General features: G+C 40.9%; 1 protein-coding gene across 1 annotated transcript in view; it reads left to right on the top strand.

The window, feature by feature from the left end:
- Nucleotides 1-21,703, top strand: part of POLA1 (DNA polymerase alpha 1, catalytic subunit) — a 388,965-nt gene that overhangs the window by 185,788 nt on the left and 181,474 nt on the right. Inside the window, 5 exon segments of the mRNA XM_032226833.1 lie at nt 6,142-6,274; nt 11,203-11,334; nt 11,724-11,898; nt 19,861-20,039; nt 21,178-21,309. Of these exon segments, the coding sequence (XP_032082724.1) occupies nt 6,142-6,274; nt 11,203-11,334; nt 11,724-11,898; nt 19,861-20,039; nt 21,178-21,309 (751 nt within the window).

The following is a 21,703-nucleotide window of genomic DNA, read 5'->3' as shown; positions in this document are numbered from 1 at the left end:
GCTGGAGGTCCAGTAAGTCCGAGTCAGACCGAGCACTGTTGAAAGCCTGCATCAGAGCCTACCTCCTGGCAATTCGGACTTCAAAAAAGTGTATTATGCCGCTCTGATTGTGTCCGCTGAGTCGCGCCCAGCCGCCTTGTTCAGAATAGCCCGCTCCCTTTTGAATGGGAGGGATGCGGGTAACCCTCTACAAGGTAGAGCTGAGGAATTTGTCCAATTTCTCGCGGATAAAGTTGCTCTGCTTCGGACAGACCTGGACTCCAATTGCTCAGAGCCAGCCGAGGTACTGGGGGAGGGTCTTGAGCAGAATTTATGGATTGATTTTCAACTTGTCACACCTGAGGAAGTGGACAAGGCCATGGGAGCAGTGAATGCCCCCACTTGTGTGCTGGACCCGTGTCCCTCCTGGCTGGTTGCGAACAGCAGGGAGGTGACATGGAGCTGGATCCAGACGATAGTTACCGCCTCTCTCCGGGAGGGGTCCTTCCCGCCCCTCCTAAAGGTGGCGGTGGTGAGACCCCTCCTGAAGAAGCCGTCTTTGGATACAGCCAATCTAAGTAACTACCGTCCAGTCTCCAACCTCCCCTTCGTTGGGAAGGTTGTTGAGAAAGTGGTGGCCTCTCAGCTCCGGCAGTCCTTGGAAGAAACCGATTATCTAGACTCCTTCCAGTCGGGATTCAGGCCTGGCTACAGCACGGAAATTGCTTTGGTCACGCTGATCGATGATCTCTGGAGAGCTAGGGACGGGGGTCACGCCTCCGTCCTAGTGCTCCTTGACCTCTCAGCGGCCTTCGATACCATCGACCATGGTATCCTTCTGCGGCAGTTGCGGGAGGTGGGAGTGGGAGGCACCGTCCTTCAGTGGTTCTCCTACCTCTCTGACAGGTCGCAGTCGGTGTTGGTCGGAGGGCAGAGGTCGACCCCTAGGCCCCTTAAGTATGGGGTGCCACAGGGTTCGGTCCTGTCCCCCCTCCTGTTTAACATCTACATGAAGCCACAGGGTGAGATCATTTGGCGGCATGGGATAAAATACCACCAATATGCGGACGATACACAGCTGTATCTGTTTGCCCCGTGCCAACTCAGTGAAGCAGTTGACGTGATGTGTCAGTGCCTGGAGGCTGTTAGGGTCTGGATGGGTGTGAACAAGCTTGCACTCAATCCCGACAAGACCGAGTGGCTTGTGTTTTTCCCTCCCAAAAATTGGCCTTGTATTCCAACTCTCAGGCTGGGGGGTGAAATTATACGCCCCTGAGACAGGGTTCGCAATTTGGGAGTCCTCCTGGATCCACAGCTGACTTTAGAACACCATTTGTCAGCTGTGACCAGGGGGACATTTGCCCAGGTTCGCCTGGTGCACCAATTGCGTCCCTACCTGAACCGTGAGGCACTCAGAACAGTCACTCACGCCCTTGTGACCTCAAGACTGGACTACTGTAATGCGCTCTACATGGGGCAGCCCTTGAAGAGCATTTGGAGACTTCAGCTTGTCCAGAATCAGCCGCCCGAGCGATTGTGGGTGCACCTCGGTACACCCACGTTACACCTATCCTCCGCGAGCTGCACTGGCTGCCTATTGGACTCCGGACGCGCTTCAAAGTGCTAGTCGTTACTTTTAAAGCCCTACATGGTATCGGACCTGGGTACTTGAGAGAATGCCAATTACCTCCCTACGACCAATTAGATCACACAGATTAGGCCTCCTCCAGATTCCATCAGCTAGTCAGAGTCGATTGTCGATCCCCCGGGGGAGGGCCTTCTCTGTGGCTGCTCCGGCCCTCTGGAACGATCTCCCCGTGGAGATTCGGACCCTCACCACCCTTCAGGCTTTCCACAAAGCCGTTAAGACCTGGCTGTTCCAGCAGGCCTGGGGCAGATGAGTTCCCAGCCCCACTCGAATTGTTGCGGCTGTTGATGAGTTTTTTAATCTGTTTTTTGTATTTTGTTTTGTCTTGTCTGTTTGCTTTGTATTGCCCCTTCCCTATTTGGTTTGTTAGCCGCCCTGAGTCCCCTCAGGAATAGAGCGGCATACAAGTTTAATAAACTAACTAACTAACTAACAAGTGAGACTAGGGCTAGTGGATCACTGGGAAGTAATTCAATTCGTAATAGCCCCCAAAATGATAAATGCAGTCATACTGGGACTTTCCTGGCTGGACAAGTGGGGACCGATCATCTGGTGGCAAGGGGGTACCTGCAGACTTAGGACAGAAAAGGGGCCCCAACTCCTTCCATGTCAGCAAGCAGAAACACCACCCAAGCAGGGACCCCCCCCCCCCAAAAAAAACAGCCCACCAGAACAACTGGCAGCCACATCTGACAAAACTCCAGAGACCAAACAGATCCCAGTGGAATATCAGGACCTCTCAGAAGTATTCAGCAAGACCAAGTGCAACATTCTGTCCCCCCCCCCCTACAGTGTGAGGTAGATTGCGCCTTCAAAATCATCCCCAGGGCAAAACTACCTAAGGCCAAACTGTACACCTTGACGCCCTGGGAAATGCAAGAAAAGATGGAACTATAAGACTGTGTGTGGACTTTAGAGGAATCAGTGCCGTGTCATACACAAACAGTACCCTCTCCCCCTCATGAAGGACATGCTATCTCACCTGGAAAAGGGAAAAGTCTTCACCAAACTAGACCTCAGAGAAGCATACTACCGAGTACGGATCAGGGAAGGAGATGAGTGGGAAACAGCATTTAACTGCCTCCTAGAGAGCTTCCAATTCAAAGTGATGCCTTTTGGACTGCAGGGAACTTCAGCGGTATTCATGCAGTTAATAAACGAGGTGCTGCATGCAAAATACCCCTGCTCCGACAGGTACTGGAAAAACTTCTGGCAGCCAACCTGTACGTCAAGCTATCAAAATGTGAATTCCACCATGCACGGCTAGACTACCTTGGTTGCTGAGTGTCAAACGACAGAATAGAGATGGACCCAGCCAAAGTACAAGCCGTCCCAGACTGGCAACCCCCTCACATCAACAGACAGCTACAAAGCTTCCTAGGGTTAATGAACTTCTATAGGCAATTCATCCCCTCCTTTGCAAAGATTGCCAAACCCATGACAGACCTCTTAAAGGCAGGAAACCCAGGAACAAAACCTCACCTGGGATAACCACTACAGTGGGACCTAACCTGCCAAGAGGCATTTGAAACACTAAAAGAAATGTTCACAAAGGAACCAGTGCAGAAGCATCCTGACCCCTAGCAACCCTTCAAGATCCAAGTAGATGCCAGTGACATGGCAGTGGGAGCAGTGCACTCCAAAGAAACAGGCAAGGAAACTTACAGCCCTGTGCCTACACTTCCTGCAAGCTCACAGACACGGAGAGATGATGGGCTGCATGAGAAAAGGAGACTTTCGCAGTGAAATTGGTACTGCTAACCTGGCGACACCTGTTGGAAGGGGGGCAGAAACCATTTGAAGTCTAGACTGACCACAAAAATCTGGAGGCTCTCAGGACCTCACAGAAACTATCACCCAAATAAATCCGATAGGCTCAATACTTCAACCATTTCGACTTCGTACTCAAGCACATTCCAGGGGGAAGGAACTTTCTAGCTGACGCTTTCTCCCGCATGTCCCAGTACAAATGCGAATGGGAGCATGTGGTGGATGCCATCATTCCCCCTACTCAAATAACTGCCCAAGTGACCACTAGATGACAATGCCATGACCGGCAAGACCAACCAGCAAGCAACCTAACTATGAGACTCAAAACCGAACTGCTAGCAGACCCCTGGTTCCGAAACAGCCAACAAATTTTGAGAAAAAGAGATGACCTCGAATGGAAGGGGACGAAACTCTATGTCCTGGAATCCCTATGCACCCTAATTCTCCAGAGGAGCCACAACACCAAACTGGCAGGCCACTATGGGTTCCTGCCACTTAGCCCAGAGGCAGTTCTGGTGGCCTGGCATAGAGAAAGATGTGGACAGTTATGTGAAAAGTTGCTCCATCTGCGCTACAATGCAGAGATGATCAGGGGGAAAAAACCCGGACTGCTGCAACCAATAGCAGAGCCAACGAGGCCGTAGGAGGAGATCACAATGGACTTTATGGTAGAGTTGCCAAAAAGTGAGGGAAACAAAGTGATTTGAACTATAATAGACCTGTTCTCCAAACAGGCACACTTCATACCCTGCAGCGGACTACCCTCAGATCACCAGCTGGCCAAATTGTTCCTGAAGTACATCTACCACCTGCATGGAGTATCTCAAAGAATTATCTCTGACAGAGGGGTCCAGTTCATGACTAAGTTCTGGAGGGAGTTCCTGCGTCCATTGGGTCATCCCAGGACCTTAGCTCAGCTTTTCACCCAAGCACCAATGGGGAGGGGGGGCAGAGAGACTGAATGCCATGGTAGAGCAGTACCTGAGGTGCTATGTGAATTATCAGCAATCCAATTGGGCAGGCCTTCTGTCTTTTGTTGAGATCGCGTAGAATAATGCTGTTCACAGTAGCACAGGACTAACACCATTCAAAGTAGTGACCGGCATTGACTTTGTCCCAATGCCTGAGTATCCAAGAGATCCCCTCTCCTGAGTCAGCTTGACTGATTAGATATCAGTACTAAAAGCAACCTGGGAGAATGTCAAAAAAGCCTTGGTTAAAGCGTCACAAACCTATAAGAAACAGACAGATAAACACCAAGCTCTGCAATAGCCATTCTGGGTGGGAGAGAAGGTTTACCTCTACACAAAATATTTGAAGTTAAAACTCCCCAGCAAGAAACTGGGGCCAAAGTTTATGTGACCATTCCCCATAGTAAAGATCATCAACCCAGTCACAGTGCAATTGAAACTGCTCTGACTGCTAGGATGATACACCCGGTATTCCATAGTAACCTCTTAAAACCCGTGGTCAGATCCACTCGGGTCCTGTGGTCATAGGGGGCCAAACGCATTATGAGGTGCAGTGAATACTTGATTCGCGGTAGCACAGAAGACAACTCCAATACTTAATCAAGTGGAAGGGAGTTACCCCTTGTCAGAGCATCTTGAGTACAGAGTAGAACTATTCAGACTGATCGCTGTATAGCAAAATCCCATGCAGAAAATCCAAACAAGCCTGGGGGGATAGGACGTAGCCGTAAATCCTATACCTGTACTCAAATTGTTTTTGCTTCGCACAGGTTGCTTTTGGAAGTGAGGGGAGGTGAATGGGAACTCCTAAAGTTGTTATGGTGAGGAAAGCGGGGGAGCGCATTCCAAGCATACTTTCATCTAGAGTCGTATCTCAGATTACCATAGCAGACTTGTGAGGGATGCACCTCATTGGGGAATGTGATTTATGATACACACTGAGGGGAGGGAAGGAACAGGGGTAAAGTTCAGCTATAATTCAAATAATGCTCAGTCCTGACTGCAAAAAGGTATTGCCAAAATGGGTGCTCCTAATAAATGATTAATTTTCTTTTGAAATTGTCTCGGGACTCATGAATCAATTAGGGCATTTTTTGGAAACCTGAAAGAAGGTAGAACTGGATAACATGCTGATTCTTTTTCCTCATAAATGTATGTACTTTGTGGAAATAGTAATACAACAATAAATAATTGTTTTTGTCAAAACTACTGAATTTTGTAAGGAATTAAGAAAAGCTTTAATTAATGAAAAATTTCACTGCAAGTTTTTATTGAGGAAGCTATGTGTAAAAAACTTAATGTATTAGAGAAAGTTGAAAATATTTTTTTTTAATGTGATGGACAAGAACAGAGTAAAATGCACATCCTTACTGATTTGCATATCCTTTTTATTTCATTTTTCTACAGTTAGATGAGGTTAGTTAGCTTTGTTTATTCATTGAAAAATTAAAAATATATTAAATGTTTTCTGATATATTTTAACAAATTTGCAATTATAGCTGGCAAATATTTAATGAGAATTAAATTGATGGAATGGTCAATTGATTAATACAGTCAGTTATAACATGAATTTTATAAGAGATATGACCAGTATATTACTTGCTATACTACACTCCATGCTAGTTTAGTAGCAACCAGTAATTTTTGTGGCTAGATTACAAGCATTTTTTCTTTACTTTCTGAGCAACTTAATGGAATTTATGAATATGCTGTGAATTTTCTAAATGTGTATTATCTTAATAATAACGTTATTATCTTATGTCTTTTTTACAGCTATATAATTGGCCAGATCCTTTCTGACCAATCTCGAGATGTAATTGTAGAAAACATCCAAAGAAGGTTAATAGAAATTGGAGAGAATGTCATAAATAATCTTATTCCAATAAAACATTATGAAATTAATAAGGTGATTAATATTGTTTGTTGATATTATATATGAATCAGTTTGAATATATCCATGGAAATCTCCATTAGTGTCCATTTCTTATGTTGATAGTAATTCCCTTCATAGTAAAGCCACATGGTTTAGAAATATTCTACAAATATTTTATCATTCTAAGCTGAGCATGTAAAAATATATATCTTGGAGGAGAAATAATAAAAAAGGGTTTCTCTGCTATGCAGAGTTAAATATACTTAAAACTTTGAGTAATCCAGAGAAAGTCTGCTTTTTCTGTATTATTTTATATATTATCTTTAAAATTTTCTCTCTTAATCTATATTTCTCAGCCTGTTTATTGTTGCTGCGTATAAATTCAGATTTCAGCACACTGACATTATATTTCTGGACATGTCCAGGATATGTCTTGGATGCATTGTTTATATGAAAGCAATGTTTTTCTAGAAAGGGGAAAGAATAAGTAGAATCTTACTATATTTTTTGGAGTATAAGACATACTCCCCCCCCCCAAAAGAGGGTGAAAAATTGGGTGCATCTTATACACTGAATAGAGCCCTGCCCACCTGCCGGCCCCCATCCTTTGGCCTCTGCCTCCCAGCTATTTGCCTCCTTGCAGCAAAGAGCGAACAGCCTGCTTCAGTTTCAGCACAGTCTAATTAGCACAAGTAGCTGATTGTTGACAGCCCCCCCCCCTGGACCATTAACTGTTTCAGGCTGCAGGCAGGCTATGGCAATTCCTGCAGCCTGAAACAGTGGATTGTTGGGACGCCCTGCTTGTGCTAATCAGGCTGTGCTAAAACTGAAAGTGAAACTGGGCTTTTTGCTGTTAGCTGTAAGGAAGCAAATTGCTGAGAGGCAGAGGCAGATTTTTATTTTCTTGTGCAAATCAGGCTGTGCTGAAACTGAAACTGGATGTTTGCTGTTTGCTGAAGGAGGCAGGTCGGTAACTATAAAAGCCTATAGAATGTTCAAATTATTAGACTTATTTTTAAAGACTGCTTTATTATTGTTCTAGACAACTTAACAAAATGAAGAAGCTTTTTAAAATAAATGCTTGATCTGAAGAGGCCCAGTGCTATTGTATCTTCTTTTAAATAGCAGAGAATAATGTATACTTCCAGAAAGCCATATCAATTTTAACAGCATTTGTACAAATATAGTCTGAAATGTAACAGTGTCCTGTTTAAGTATTAAAATAAGGCAGCTGAGTTAGACCCTGACTTAGTCATGTTTGGAGTAGATCTATTTAAATAATTGGGAGGAGTTAGTGTGACTACATTTAAGAAGACTTTCTGGCATTAATATACTGCCATAATGTATATTTCTCCAATTCTTTGCTATTTCTATGGGTCAGGCACACATGCACAGAAATACACCGCAAACAATGTGTATGACAATCATGATTTTCTTCTCCGCTTACTCTAATTGTAAATGACTCTTACAGCAGAAGGGTAGAGTAAATCATAATGGTAGACAAGACAAAGGTAATAATGAAGATTTTACAGAAGAGAGAATCCTGCTTTTATTTCAAGCTGACATTGCTACTGGCCATAATAGAATAATAATACTCTCCTACCTATGTATATTGTATATATAAGCATATCTAAATACACGTTAAGAGTGAATGTCACTACATCATAGTTAGCAATCCCAAACTATTTGTTGGAGAGAAAACAAGCTATGTTAATATGAATTTTTAATGTTACATTTTAAGACTGTTCAATAGTTTTGATTGCTTTGAAGTATTTATTTCCCTAAAGACAACCTTCTAAAATTAATTGAGCACATATACCATATTTTTCGGACTATAAGACACACTTGACTATAAGATGCACCTAGGTTTAGGGCAGGAAAACAAGAAAAAAATATTCTGAACCAAATGGTATTGTAATATATTTAATAAAATATAGAAGAATAATATTTCAACCATATAAAGTCAACAATGGGATTAAGAACCATCATCACTGTCATTAACAAATGAGGAAAGACTTTAAGGTTCAAGCACTCTTCTAATTTTCTGAAAACCCCAAGAACTCATTATTGCTAGTGTCAGAATTTAAGAAGCTCAGTTGCTCAAAATCACTGATATCACTTTCTTCACTATCTTCATATATGATATAATCTTCAGTTCTATCTAAGGCATTGCTAATGCCACTTTTTTTGAATGACAGTGCAACAATTTCATCCTTCACTGAGTGCCATGATGTTTTAACCCATTCACAAATTTGAGTGATGGCCTCTTCATTTGTCCAGTAAGTGTCAGATCATGATTACCAGCAGCCATCCATTTGTTCCACTCTTCATGCATCTAGACTTTAAATTGTTTGTTGATGGAAACATCAAGAGGTTGCAACTGGCTGGTAAAAATCCCAGGAATTACAGCTAGATGAATCTTCACTTCTTTAAATCTCTTCTTTGTGTTTTCGCTAATATGTGCTCTAAACTGGTTGAGCACTAATAAAGCAGTTTTTTTTTCAGAAGCGCTCCAAGATGTTTGTTTGGATCACACTTTTTCAACCCATATTCTCATTCCATTTTCATCCATCCATCCTTTCTCATGAACATGCACAACAACTCCTTTTGGAATCACTTCTTTTGGAAAAGTTTTCCTTTTGAAAATTAACAATTGAGCAATTTGGTGCTGTCTGCACATTAGGACAACACAACTGTGTAATGTTTTCTCATGTCCTGAGGTTTTTCATAGTTATTCTTATGGCATCTTTCAGATCAATAGTCTTATTAGATGGCACATCAAAGGTTAGCGGGACTTCATCCATATTCCCAATCTTGCCAATTTCAAAGCATCTATTACAAATATATGAAAAGACAGAATCTTAGATACTAGGGGGTGGTGCTCATCTCCATTTCAAAGCCGAAGAGTCAGCGCTGTCCGGAGACATCTCTCTGGTCATGTGGCCGGCATGACTAAACACCAAAGGCACAGAGAACACTGTTACCTTCCCACCAAAGGAGGTCCCTATTTTTTTACTTGCATTTTTACATGCTTTCAAACTGCTAGGTTGGCAGAAGCTGGGACAAGTAATGGGAGCTCACTCCGTTACATGACACTAGGGATTCGAACTGCCAACATTTCTGATTGACATGCTCAGCGTCTTAGCCACTGAGCCACTGTGTTCCTATCGTCTCATAAATGTGAAACACCACAGTGATCCAGTAAAATCCTGAGTGCCTTTCTCTACAGCAATGCATATGACTTCATATGTTACCATTTTTTGTAGAAACTGCGAAGCCATTATTCTGGTGATGTGTGATCCATTCTTTCATGTCCACCTCTAACTGGCCACTTTGCAGCAAGCCCACAAAAGTTGTGCTTACTTTTATCTTTTACTTTTTGCAGCTGATCCACCTGTTTCCTCCAATTTCTTATCATTTTTTTAGTTGGAGGTGGTCTAAAATGTTTCTCCTCTGCTCTGTTTCCATGTCCTCAGCATATTTCACTACTTCCAGTTTAAAATAAATTTTATATGCTAATCTTTTCTGCTTTGACATTCTTGTACTGGTATGTAGTGTCAAGAGGTACCGTAGTATATTTCTGCAAGAAAGAACTGTCAGTAATGTGTCCTTTATAACAATACAGAACACTGTAGCTAAAAACATGTTCATACATTCATACATAAGATACCGGTATACCGTATACAGTAACATGCCACACTAATTCATTATGAGGGAAATACAAGTAGTAGGGAAAGAGGAGGAAGCAAACTGCTTCCCTCAAACTCGCTGCTCCATTGCCCATTTCTCCATTGCAGTGCAGCTGTTCTGCCCACAAAAGCCTCATCTTTGATGGTCAGTGCCAAAGCAGAGAAAGAGCTGCCGGGAAAAAGCCAGTCAGCCTGGGAGTTGCCCCCCCCTTCCTCCCCTGCCCTAAACTAACAATAGCAAGCTGAAAATTTTAGGACATTGGTGATTCTTTTCCTCCAGAAAAAAATATTCTAGTGATCTTATCTTTACAAAAAGAAACAGGCAGGCTCTAGCATGTCTGCCCATCCTAATAAAATAGTCTGCCACCCCCCAAATTACATCGATGGCTGCAGTAAGTGATGGGCAGGAAGCCATGCCATGCCCAGTGATGGGGGGGGAATAGACAGCAAGAGGAGCCCTGTCTTGCCATGCGTGCCCCAATGAAAGGTGGCGGCAACCCATCTGCTTCCCTTTGTCCTCTTTGGCGCTAGAAGCCAAGTTCCATGTCCCTGGCCTCACAGTCCACACAGGCCGGGAAGGGCGCACTTGCAGCAGGCGTAGTGGAGGTATGGCAGGCAGTGTAGCAGGCGCCAGTGGTGCAGCAGGCACCAGCAGGGTGTCCTTAGCGAATTGCTCGATGTACAGGACAGGCAGACGTAAAGCGTGCCCAGGCCAGCCAGTGGTGGGATCAGCCGATTCTCCAAACAGCACACAACTTTAACAAGCGGTTCGGCCAAACTGGCTGAATCCCACCTCTGCGTTGCTGCCTCAGCTGAGCAATGCTGGAGACTTCGCAGCCAATTGGCAGTTGGATCTGCCTCCCAGAATACCGCTGATAGCTGCTTGTTGCCGCCACCACATCAATTCCCCCAGGTATGGCAAACCCCCAGTTGATGCAACATTTGATATAAGACGCACCGAAATTTTCACTCACTTTTAGGGGAGGAGGAAAGTGCATCTTATACTCTGAAAAATAGCTGCCTACCTATCTAAAGGAATTCTGAACAGCATTTTTTTTTAAAAAGCAAATTTATCCCTTGGCTTCATGGCAATTATTTGAGATAGGTTGAAAACATAAATAAATAAATACATTTTTCTGATATTCATTTAACATTTCCTAGAGTGGCAGTCAGAAAGGAATAGTGATTTTGACTAGATTTTAAAGGATCACTTAATGTTACAATGTTCTGTATGGCACGTATAATTCAGTAGCACCTTTCTTTGACCTGTAGGCATTGACAAAAGATCCCCAAGATTACCCGGACAAGAAAAGCTTGCCTCATGTGCATGTTGCTTTGTGGATGAATTCTCAGGAAGGCAGAAAGCTGAAAGCTGGGGACACAGTGTCATATGTTATCTGTCAGGTAAAAGCATTTTTGCTATTTTTAAAGTATCTTTTCCCAGTTAGAAACAAAAACAAAACTAATCAGTATACTACATTAATGGTAAATAAATATTACACTCCTTTTTATATACTTTGTAAATGTAGGACAGAGCCAGTCTGATATGACAGTTAAGGGTGGTGGACTAAAAATCAGGAGATTGAGTTGTAGTCCTGCCAACCCAGCTAGTTTTGTGGCAGTACCCCTCTCTGAGCCCAAGAAAAGCAATTGCAAAACATTTCCAAAAAACATTGCAAGGAAACTGCATGGATTTGTTCAAGCAGTTACCAAAAATCAAGACTGACCAGAAAGTAGGGGAGGGAGGGGGAGTACAATTTGTGTCAGTAAATTCATTCATTCTTTTGATGAAGGATGGATCAAATCTGAGTGCCAGCCAGAGAGCATATGCTCCTGAACAACTGAAGAAACAAGCAAATCTTACTATTGATGTTCAGTATTACTTGTCTCAACAAATCCATCCAGTAGTAGCTCGTATCTGTGAACCTATAGATGGAATTGATTCTGTTCTTATTGCAGCATGGCTTGGTAAGTATTTTTCAAGTTCTAATTCTTGATATTCATACTGTGTGGTGAACAAAAATGTGAGAATTTGTATCTTATGAGAATATGTCTTCCATGCTATTAAGCCTATTCTTGGGAGAGATCAAGAAATAAAGATCTGCTGGTTACGTTTATACAATTCGGTAGTGGCTTGGCGGCCTGGGTCGCTGGAACTGGCAACGACCAGGCTGGCCACACCTCCAAACTGGTTCTTTTGTTTGTTTTTGCCTTCTGCGCATGTGCAAAGTAACCGGCAGTAGCGGCAACAGTAACCCACCCTGGCTCAATCCCACTTAGGAGCCTCAGTTTACTCGTGAACACCATTGGTCTTTTTCCCTGCCTCTCCCGGCCAATGTTGCTCACGAGTAAACTGTAGCTAATATCTCCCACATATTGCATGCCCCAAAACAGCACAGAGGCACCGGCGAAAGCTGGGAGGGGGGGTGCAACATGCAGGATGGGACCCGGCCAGCCCTGCAGCCCGGCTCAGCACACCAGCAGAAGTGGGGTGCAGCAACTGCAACTGTGGGGAAGGCCGGTCGGAGGCAAGAAGGGGTGCTTCTCCACGGCTCTTATAGCAGCCGCTTGGTGAGCTGCTCCCCAGACCAGGTCCGCAGCTCACACCAGACCTAGGTTGCAGCTGCCGCCCTCTTCCTTTTGCCTCCCTGCGGGCAGGAGCCACAGTGGCACCGGTCATGGCTGAGAGCTTTCTTTGCCAGCTGGCCACTGAAAAGTTCTCCCTTTTATAAGAGCCTTGAGTGATGGAGCATTAGGATCCAACCTGCACTTTAACCAACCAACCGGGACTTAGTTTGGAAATAGAAGAACAAACCAGTGAGTGGCTGCGTCCAAGCAGGAGATGTTGGGGGGACTGGGTGGGTGAGTGGGTGGATAGGAGGTCTCTGAGTGAGTGCTGGGCAAATGGGCGGTGGACGACTTTGCTTTCCAGTCTCCAATGAGTGACTACATCCAGCTGGGGGATTGGAGGGGACGGCTGAGCGAGCGCTAGGCAAGCAGGCAGGAGGGTGACCTTGGAGGCTTGTACTCACCCCAGCTTTGCGCCCAGTCGGCTCTGGTTGTGCACCATTGGTTGGCTTAACGGTTGGGCGCAGGGAGTGGGGGGGGGGGCCTGCCAGGCAGGAGTGGTTTAGCTCAATTGTTCACCAGGCGACAAAGTGGACCTACTCAAAAGGATGAAGGGGATCTTAGATGGAGCTGGTCAAGGGAGCAACCACTGACTTATTGAGTCTAACCATGGTTGATGGGCCTTGCCTTGGGGTGGGAGGCGTGCTTTGGGAGGGGGAAGATGGGCAGCATTTCCCCCCTCCCTGGGCACCTGCAGCCTTGGAGCAGTTCTGGGCACTTGCACAGTAAAGAAAATCTCATGAGTGCAAGTTGTTAATTGCCTTTACTGTGCAAAGGCTGGGAGTTGCTGCAGGCTCCGAGGCTGCAGGAGCCCGGGGAAAGGGGGGAAATGTTGCCTGTTGGGCTGCACCCTCCGGGAGCAACCTCAGAAGTTTTCAATCTTGTCTAGAGAGGCTGAAAAATCTGCAAGATCCGGAGCTGCCAGTGTCCAGTAAGATGCGTATCCTGTGGCCCACTCTGCCCCATTCCCTGCCCCACCTGCCAACCCCAAATTGCGCCCCACTGCAAGCGTCTTTCAGCCGTTGTGTGCAGGGAAAAACCTTGCACAGTAAAGAAAACCTTCCCAAGTTCGAGAAGATGTTAATTGCCTCGCACTCACAAGGTTTTCTTTACTGTGCAAGGCTTTTCCCTGCACACAACAGCTGAGAGACGCTTGCAGTGGGGTGCAATTTAGGCCCACCCCTCCCACTCCAAGGCAAGGCCCATTAACCATAGTTAGATTCAATTAGAATCTTTTTAAAGAAAAGCCGCAAGATCTGGAGCGGCAGTCAGCCAGTTTTTTTTTCGGGTGGGGGGGCTCCCCAGATCCCCCCTTTATTTTGTTTCATGGGCTCCCTCACAGGCAGCTTCTCTTTCTGACCTGAATCAGAGAACAAGGTTGCTACCTGGTCCCCCTTCCCTCAGTCTCCACATCAATGCCTGCTGCCAACTTGACTCCGCGCAGAGCGGGCTGCGGAGGGTGCCATAACCCAGGTTGATCAGGATGGTGTGCTGCTCCAGGAAGCCCATCACCTCGAAGAGGTCCGTGCAGGGCTCCACCACCTGCAAATTGCGGCATGAGGGGCAGAAGCTCCTTAACCCAGCAGTGCAACGCAGCTCCAGCAGCAGCAGTGCCCAAACACCTGGGATTGGGGTGGGGGCAGTGGGCTTTGCACACGAGGGCCCCGTGGCAGGCCTGATCCCAGGCAGCCGGGCGCTGCTGCTGCTGGAACTGCATTACACTGCTCTGCAGAGTTGAGTTGACAGCGGGCAGTGATGTGGAGACTGAGGGAAGGGGGGCCAGGCAGCAACCTTGTTTTCTGCTTGTGGGCCAGAAAGAGAAGCTGCCTGTGAGGGAGTCCACGAAACAAAATAAAGGTGCTCTGGGGTCCCCCCCAAAAAAAGGCAGTGAAGAGCCCCGGCCTCACACGTCCTCCTCAAAACTTTGCACCACTGCTTCAGTGGGCCACAGTTGGTGGTGGGGTCATGTGTGCGTGAGTGATGTCAACTTGGGCACGCTCACTCAGTCACATGCCCACCCATCTAGTCATGCCCATTTAACCGGTAGTAAAAATGTTTGAAACCCACACCTGGTATGCATCTATATATGACATGACTAAGGAATGACTAAAATCATCTGACCTAGTGAGATATATTTGTGTGATATTGAAAAATTGAAGATTACTCTGCAACAAGCTCATATTACAGGTAGTAATACAATACAATAGCAGAGTTGGAAGGGACCTTGGAGGTCTTCTAGTCCAATTTTGTTGGACTTGTGCATTTTGTTTTTCTTGCCTAAATGTAGAACCTTACTCTTTTCACCATTGAATTTCATTTTATTAGATAGTACCCAATGTTCAAGTTTGTCAAGATCCTTCTGTATCTTAAGCCTGTCTTCTGGAGTGTTGGCTATTCCTGCCAGCTTGGCGTCATCTGCAAATTTGATGAGTTCCCCATTTATTCCCTCATCCAAATCATTGATGAAGATGTTGAAGAGTACTGGGCCTAAAACAGAGCCTTGGGGTACTCCACTGCATACTTCCCTCCATGTAGATGCAGTTCCATTGAGGACTACACGTTGAGTGCGGTTGGTCAGCCAGTTACGAATCCATCTGGTGGTGATGCTGTACAACCCACATTCTTCTACTTTATCTAGTAGTAGGTTATGGTCTACCTTATCAAATGCCTTACTGAAGTCCAAGTAAACTATATCGACGGCATTCCTCTGGTCCATTAATTTTGTCACTTTGTCAAAGAATGCAATAAGATTAGTCTGGCATGATCTGTTTTTGACAAACCTATGTTGGCTTTTGGCTATTTTTGTTTACTTCTAGGTGTTCACTAATTTGTTGCTTGATTATCTTCAACTTACAACCACATTTGAGCCAAAATATATGTTGCTAAGTGAGAAATTTATTAAATAAGTATTGCCCCATTTTACGACATTTCTTGCCACATTTGTTAAATGAATTATTGCAGTTGTTAAGTTAGTAACATGGCTGTTAAGTGAATATAGATTCCCCATTCAGTTTGCTTGTCAGAAGGTTGCAAAAGGGGAGTTGCTAAATAATCCAAATGTAACTCACATGACCATGGGGATGCGACTGTCATAAGTGTCAAAAATGATCGTGTCACTTTTTTCACTGCAGTTGTAACTTTGAACAGTCACTAAATGAACTATTATAAGTCAAGGACTACCTGTACTAATCTATTGAAATCTTATACGGCCTTTCCTAAATTTGGGTTGCTAAACTAGCAGCCCAAATGTACATCCATAGTTTTCTACTGCTCAGTTTTGTACTGCTCATAAATTATTTAATGAAACTAGTCCAGTTATGGTAAACCTAAACTGCTCTTAAAATAATACATTGCAATATTTTAAACATATAAAAGAAGTTGTCTTGTTCTTTAGATATGCACCCTATATTTCAATCAGATAATACTTATGGAGCCTAATGGAAAAGATGAATAACATATGAAACATCAATCAGTATTTTGGTTAATCGGTGCTTTGGTTATAAAGTAATTATAAATCAAGTGCAGCTTGATACTTTAAATAGACATCATGATATTAAATCCTGTGTCATTACTGACTTTAAACGTTAATTTTGTATTAAGAAATCCAAACCAACTTAATTCACATTTCTCAGGGAAGATTTTGTATTAGATAATGAGAAAGTTATTTAGTTGGAATATTATAGCTTTGTTCAGACTATCCTAATCTCATGACCTCCAGACATGATATATTTGAATTCTCAGCCAGGATATAAAACTTTATGCTAATTGGAGAAGTCTAGCTTGTTTGTTGAAGGGAATAAATTTAGATGAGTCCCACTAAAAGTGTTTGTTTGTATTACATTTGAAGAAGGACCTATAATACGAATGATATGAACTTGCACAAGCTGCTATTGATTTTAATATCTTTTTGCAGATGCAATCAAACCAGTTTTGCGCTTTAGTAGTGATGGTTGCTCCTTTCAGTGAATAGTCTGATTTCAGAGTTTTTTCATTACTGGAGACCTAATTATAGGGTAGCCATTTTTCACTACTGTATTTCTCCAAAAAAAGACCCGATCTTCTTTTCTTTTGACCTCTGAAATAAGTGCCAAGGCTTATTTTCAGGGATGTCTTTTTTTTTTTTTTTGCCCTACCCTTCAGGGCAGTTTAGCATTCCAGAGCACTTCAGTTCTGGCCTCTGCTGCTGTAAAAGGCATTACTGGTACTCGCTGAGCATACCCAAGGCCAGCGAGCAGGCACAATTGGAGCCATAGCTGCAGCTTCTTCCTACTTTAGCTTTGCCCTCAGTCGGGAGTGGGGTGGTTCATGGTAAAATGGTGGGTGAATTCGCTTGCAAGGTAAGCCTCAGCAGGAAGGGACGGTACAGGTCAAGATTTGCATTTCACCTTCTTCCCTATTGCAAACTGCACCAGTGTGATGAACCTCATGAAGACCCATTTCTGGATTATTTTATTTCTATAAAATAAAAGCATTACATTCATTTAAAATAAATATGATATAAATTAGTACAAACTTTACGACATCTCATATATGAATTTGGATTTTGGCCATTTAAATTTTTAAATTAAATTTTGTTTAAATTTTGAGGGTTAGTGGGGCAGTATCTATTGGGCTTGTGAGCATAGGATTGCCAATTCTCCCCCCTCCCCCCCAGTTTTTAAGTAAAGTTGGAGTTAAACAACAAAACTTTATTGGTTTGTGTTATTTTAGCTAAATAAATACAATTCTACTGAGTATAATGTTACAATCAATTTGCAAAATAGCAACCCTTATATATATCCTAAGCATTTTTCACAGTTTAATATTTCTTAAAGTTGAGTTTTTATAGGGTGAATAATCATGGTCCAGGTAATTGAAAACAATTGTTATTTTTAGAAATTCAGACTGGAAACCTCTAGATGGCAGCACTAGACACCATTTTTAATTTGTTTCTCAAAATATTTCATGAAGTATGCTACAAGGTGATTTAAACTTTAAACTTGCATATACAGAAGTAAGACTTTTTAATCAAATTTTTTTTTTAAGATAATTTGTGAAATAATGCATCTAATCATCTTGCCAATTGAGACTAAATAGAATTTTGATATAAATGTATGATTATGAGGCATAATTATCCTAGCAATTATTATATAACTTAACAAATATTACATAATAATTGAGATTTTACATTTTTATATTTTCCCCAAGATGTGATCAGATCAAGGATTATTGGGCTTTTATTGCAATTAAATGACAGACTATAATGACTTCTAATATCAGTTTGTGGTTAAATTGATTGTTTGACTTTACTTCCCATAATTTGATCAGTTATAAACAGCATGTGTGAGAAAGTAGATTAGAATGAATTTTGACAGAGACATCCATGAGATAAATATGAATAAATCTTCTGGGTTTAGATATTCAAATCTGTCCTGTAGATTTAAAATGTCCTATTAACTAACTTAATTTTTTCAAGACTTTGGAGATGTTGAAATTATTGTTCAAAAATGGATTAATGCACCCAAGAAATAATCTGTGATAAAAATACAGTGTTATTATTTATTTGAAATTATACTTCTAAAACAGGTTACCTTTCTCTTTATTTAAATGCTTTATTGACTCAGAATCATGATTGTTATTTTATAGCATTAATTGTGGTTGATGGGATTTCACTGACATAACTACATTTCTACTGCTAAATCTGTATCTAGTTGCTTTTTAATGGCAAAAGGATTACCTGTGCTGCTCTAGTTATTAATTAAATTAGCCAAAGTGTAAATATAGTTTGAGGTTTTTTTTAAGTTGAATTTAAAACATTTACAATAGAAAATAATTTTCAATAATGTTTCATTTAGCATTCTTTATTGAAGGTGTGTCTATGTATAAATAACATTTATCATAGTCCTATCTATGATTGATAATTGATAATCAGAATTTCAATCCATTTTATTAATAGTACTTTAAGAATCCAAATACATAATATTTTATGGCAATGTCCTTCTAAAGCATTAAGTAGATTAAATGGACACCAGTTCTCAGAGTTCAATTCATCAACCATACTCCAGAATAGAATTAGAAGTCATAGTGATATATATGAAAAGCATTTTATAATTAGTTAAGCAAAGGTAGTATGTAGCTTGCACTCCTAATGAACACATGAATATTTCTAGTTGAATTATAGTTTGAATATTGAACATTCTTTTTAAAGAATGCCAGTCTTTTATTTCATAAAATTAGACAGGGATTAATGCCAAATGTAAGTATCATCAAATCAATGAATTTAAACAAAGAGATATTTATCAAAACAAGTTGTGTGTATGGCTAGGACTTTCTTACTCTGTAGAAAGTACTCCTAATTTTATTCCTCACTGGAATAAATTCCTCTCTTTCATCACTAGAAATAGAAATGCTTATGGAATGTATATTGCAAAATTTTCTTGAGTAATGCACATTACTACTACTATCTCCCCTCCCTATCTCCTTCCTTCCTTCCTTCCTTCCTTCCTTCCTTCCTTCCTTTTTTCTTTTTTTCTTTCTTTCTTGAAAATATGGTTTGACTGTAGCAGTATTCATCTAAATTATTTTTTATGTATGCTTATCTTTAAATTAGTACTCTTTATTTGAGAATATTAACCTATCCTGATGCTGATAGTACATTTCTAAATACAAAACGTATTTGTACAAAAACAAATATGCTCATTAAAAAAAAACTTTCTGGATCTTAGTAATCAAAAGTGCTTTTTTATCTTCAATTCTGACTTTTTAAATGCTACTGAATTTTAACGACTGCATTAGATTGAAACTACATGCTGTTAACCATTGAGCCAAAATGAAATCGACCACTGCATTGAAGTCTTGAGTTGGCAGTTGTGTACAGTCTTAAAGAAGTATCTAATAACAGTTCAGCCAGGCTTCTTTTAATGGGCTTTTATATTCTCTCTTTCATTTTAATGATGCCATTCTGTTTTCTAATAAAGATGCACCATTTTATTCAAAATTCTCTGTTTCACTTAAGAAAATAGCAATAAATCTATTCTCTAGAAGTAGCATGTTCATAAAGAAATATTCTGTTGCATACTCCCCATGATAGATTATGCATTGTGCTAGCTTTATTTATAAAGCAATTTTGTGTGAAAAGATAGGTAATTTCATCATATTGCTCAGATCTTTATTCTAGGTTAAAATGAGAAAATGTATTCTTTTTTTTTTAAGTATCTCATCCTGAGAATTCAGTTCTATTTTGGATTTCCCAACTCCCATATGAAGCTGATGTGGCAAAGAATTGCTTTCTTTAGACTTTGAATTTATATTTCTTATTAACAGGAATGGATCCCTCACAGTTCAAAGTCCATCAACATTACCATAAAGATGAAAAATACGATTTGTTTGGTGGCCCAGTTCAGCAAACTGATGAAGAAAAATATAAAGATTGCAAGAGATTCAAGTTTGCTTGTCCAAAATGTGGGACAGAAAATATTTATGATAATGTATTTCGGTACTCGGTTAGTATATGGTGTTTACAATTTTTGAACTGAATTCTCTATATTAGAGTTTCAATAGTGGACTTTTATATATTAACTTCAAATTAATTTTGCCTGTTTGTTCATGTCTTTTTGGTAATTGTGCAGAATATTTGTATCTCAGACAGCTCAGTTAATAAATTCTATTTAAATATTAATTATTCTAAAATAAACTAATTAGAAGAGATTATTTTTTTCCTGCATAATTATTTGTATTTTTACATTTTTCTTTCCTTTTATGTAGCAGTTTTATAAATATTATCTTTCCTGCTGTCTTTGTACATCAGACATAAAGATACATCGGGTAAATTCACATTCAGAAGTACTGCCAAATGTATCTGTGACCTTGATCAGAACTTGAAATAAAGCCAGCTATTTAACTCTATTGCAATGTTATGCATGCAGTAGTTATTGGCAAATTAGCAGGCTGTGGGGTAGTGAAAACCTTGAAAGTTAAAGCAAATAAATTCTTTATCAAAATTAAAAGTAATTATTTTAAGTTAATTTGGACAGACAGCAGATGTTCTGTGTTCTTTGAATCAAAACAACAGTTGTTGGAAGCGAGTGAGAGGAAAAGGCAGACAGAGATCAGTCAGTACTTGGTAAATCCTTGACTTTGTTTCATTACAGCTGTAAATGAAGATATAAGATAATAAGATAGTTACTTGCATAGAGGTTTAACAACTTACAGATGGTCTACGTATAAAAAAAGCAGATATCAAGCTCTGTAATTTTTCCACCTAGGATTGCAATGTTTTTAGTGCAGAAATTGTTAGATTAGATCGTAAAAGTACAATTTTTAAGTAGTACTAGGAATGAGAGTCTTAAAGCCTATCTGCCATCTACAGTATTTTCTTTATTATGAATTTTTATTTATCTTAGTCTCATTTCTGAGAGATATATTGAAAAATCTTGGGGGGGGGGGTGATACCAAGTTTGCAAATGTTCCAGTAATATTCAGTGTATTCATTGTAGTATGTAAAATCAATTGTTAACAAAGAAATGCTAAGATAGAGATATCACTTTGTATATTTTTAAAATGTGTTCTTGCATGAGATCCTATTGCATAGTTGCTTTCAATATGTATACCAAAATTTTCATTTTCATTTTTTATCTCCAGGGTGGAAAGTTTAAAGCCAATATGCTATGCTGTAATCCAGAAGGATGTGATGAAAATCTTTTAAATTATTTTATGCAGATTAGCAACAAGTTAATCTTGGATATAAGAGGCTTCATAAAAAAATATTACTCTGTGAGTAACTTATTTTTAGTCTGTATTTAACCACATCTTTTCCTGACTGAATCAATGTATTTAATAAATAATGATCTGGTTAAATGATGTTCTTGAAATGTTAAATCATGGTTTAATTAACCTGAAATAGCATTAGGCTGGTGTGATCCTGCCTCATATTCTATCTCCCATTCCTGATTTAGTTTCTTAAGCATTTTAGTTTCTTAAATTTCTGAACTAGGACTACTAAAAGCTTACTTCCGACCAAGATATGAGAAGACTTTTTTCTTTCATATCTTTAATTGGTGGAAGGTCTTAAATCACAGTTTTTATACTCATAGAAATTAAGACTTCAACAATCAGGGTATCTTTCAAGCTGTGAAAGAGTTTGGTGATTGAGGATGAGGACATATTA

This window comes from Thamnophis elegans, chromosome 11 (assembly GCF_009769535.1).
Source record: "Thamnophis elegans isolate rThaEle1 chromosome 11, rThaEle1.pri, whole genome shotgun sequence".
In the NCBI taxonomy this organism is placed as follows: domain Eukaryota; kingdom Metazoa; phylum Chordata; class Lepidosauria; order Squamata; family Colubridae; genus Thamnophis; species Thamnophis elegans.
Note: the sequence above shows the minus strand (reverse complement) of the source record. Positions and strands in the feature narration are given on the sequence as shown.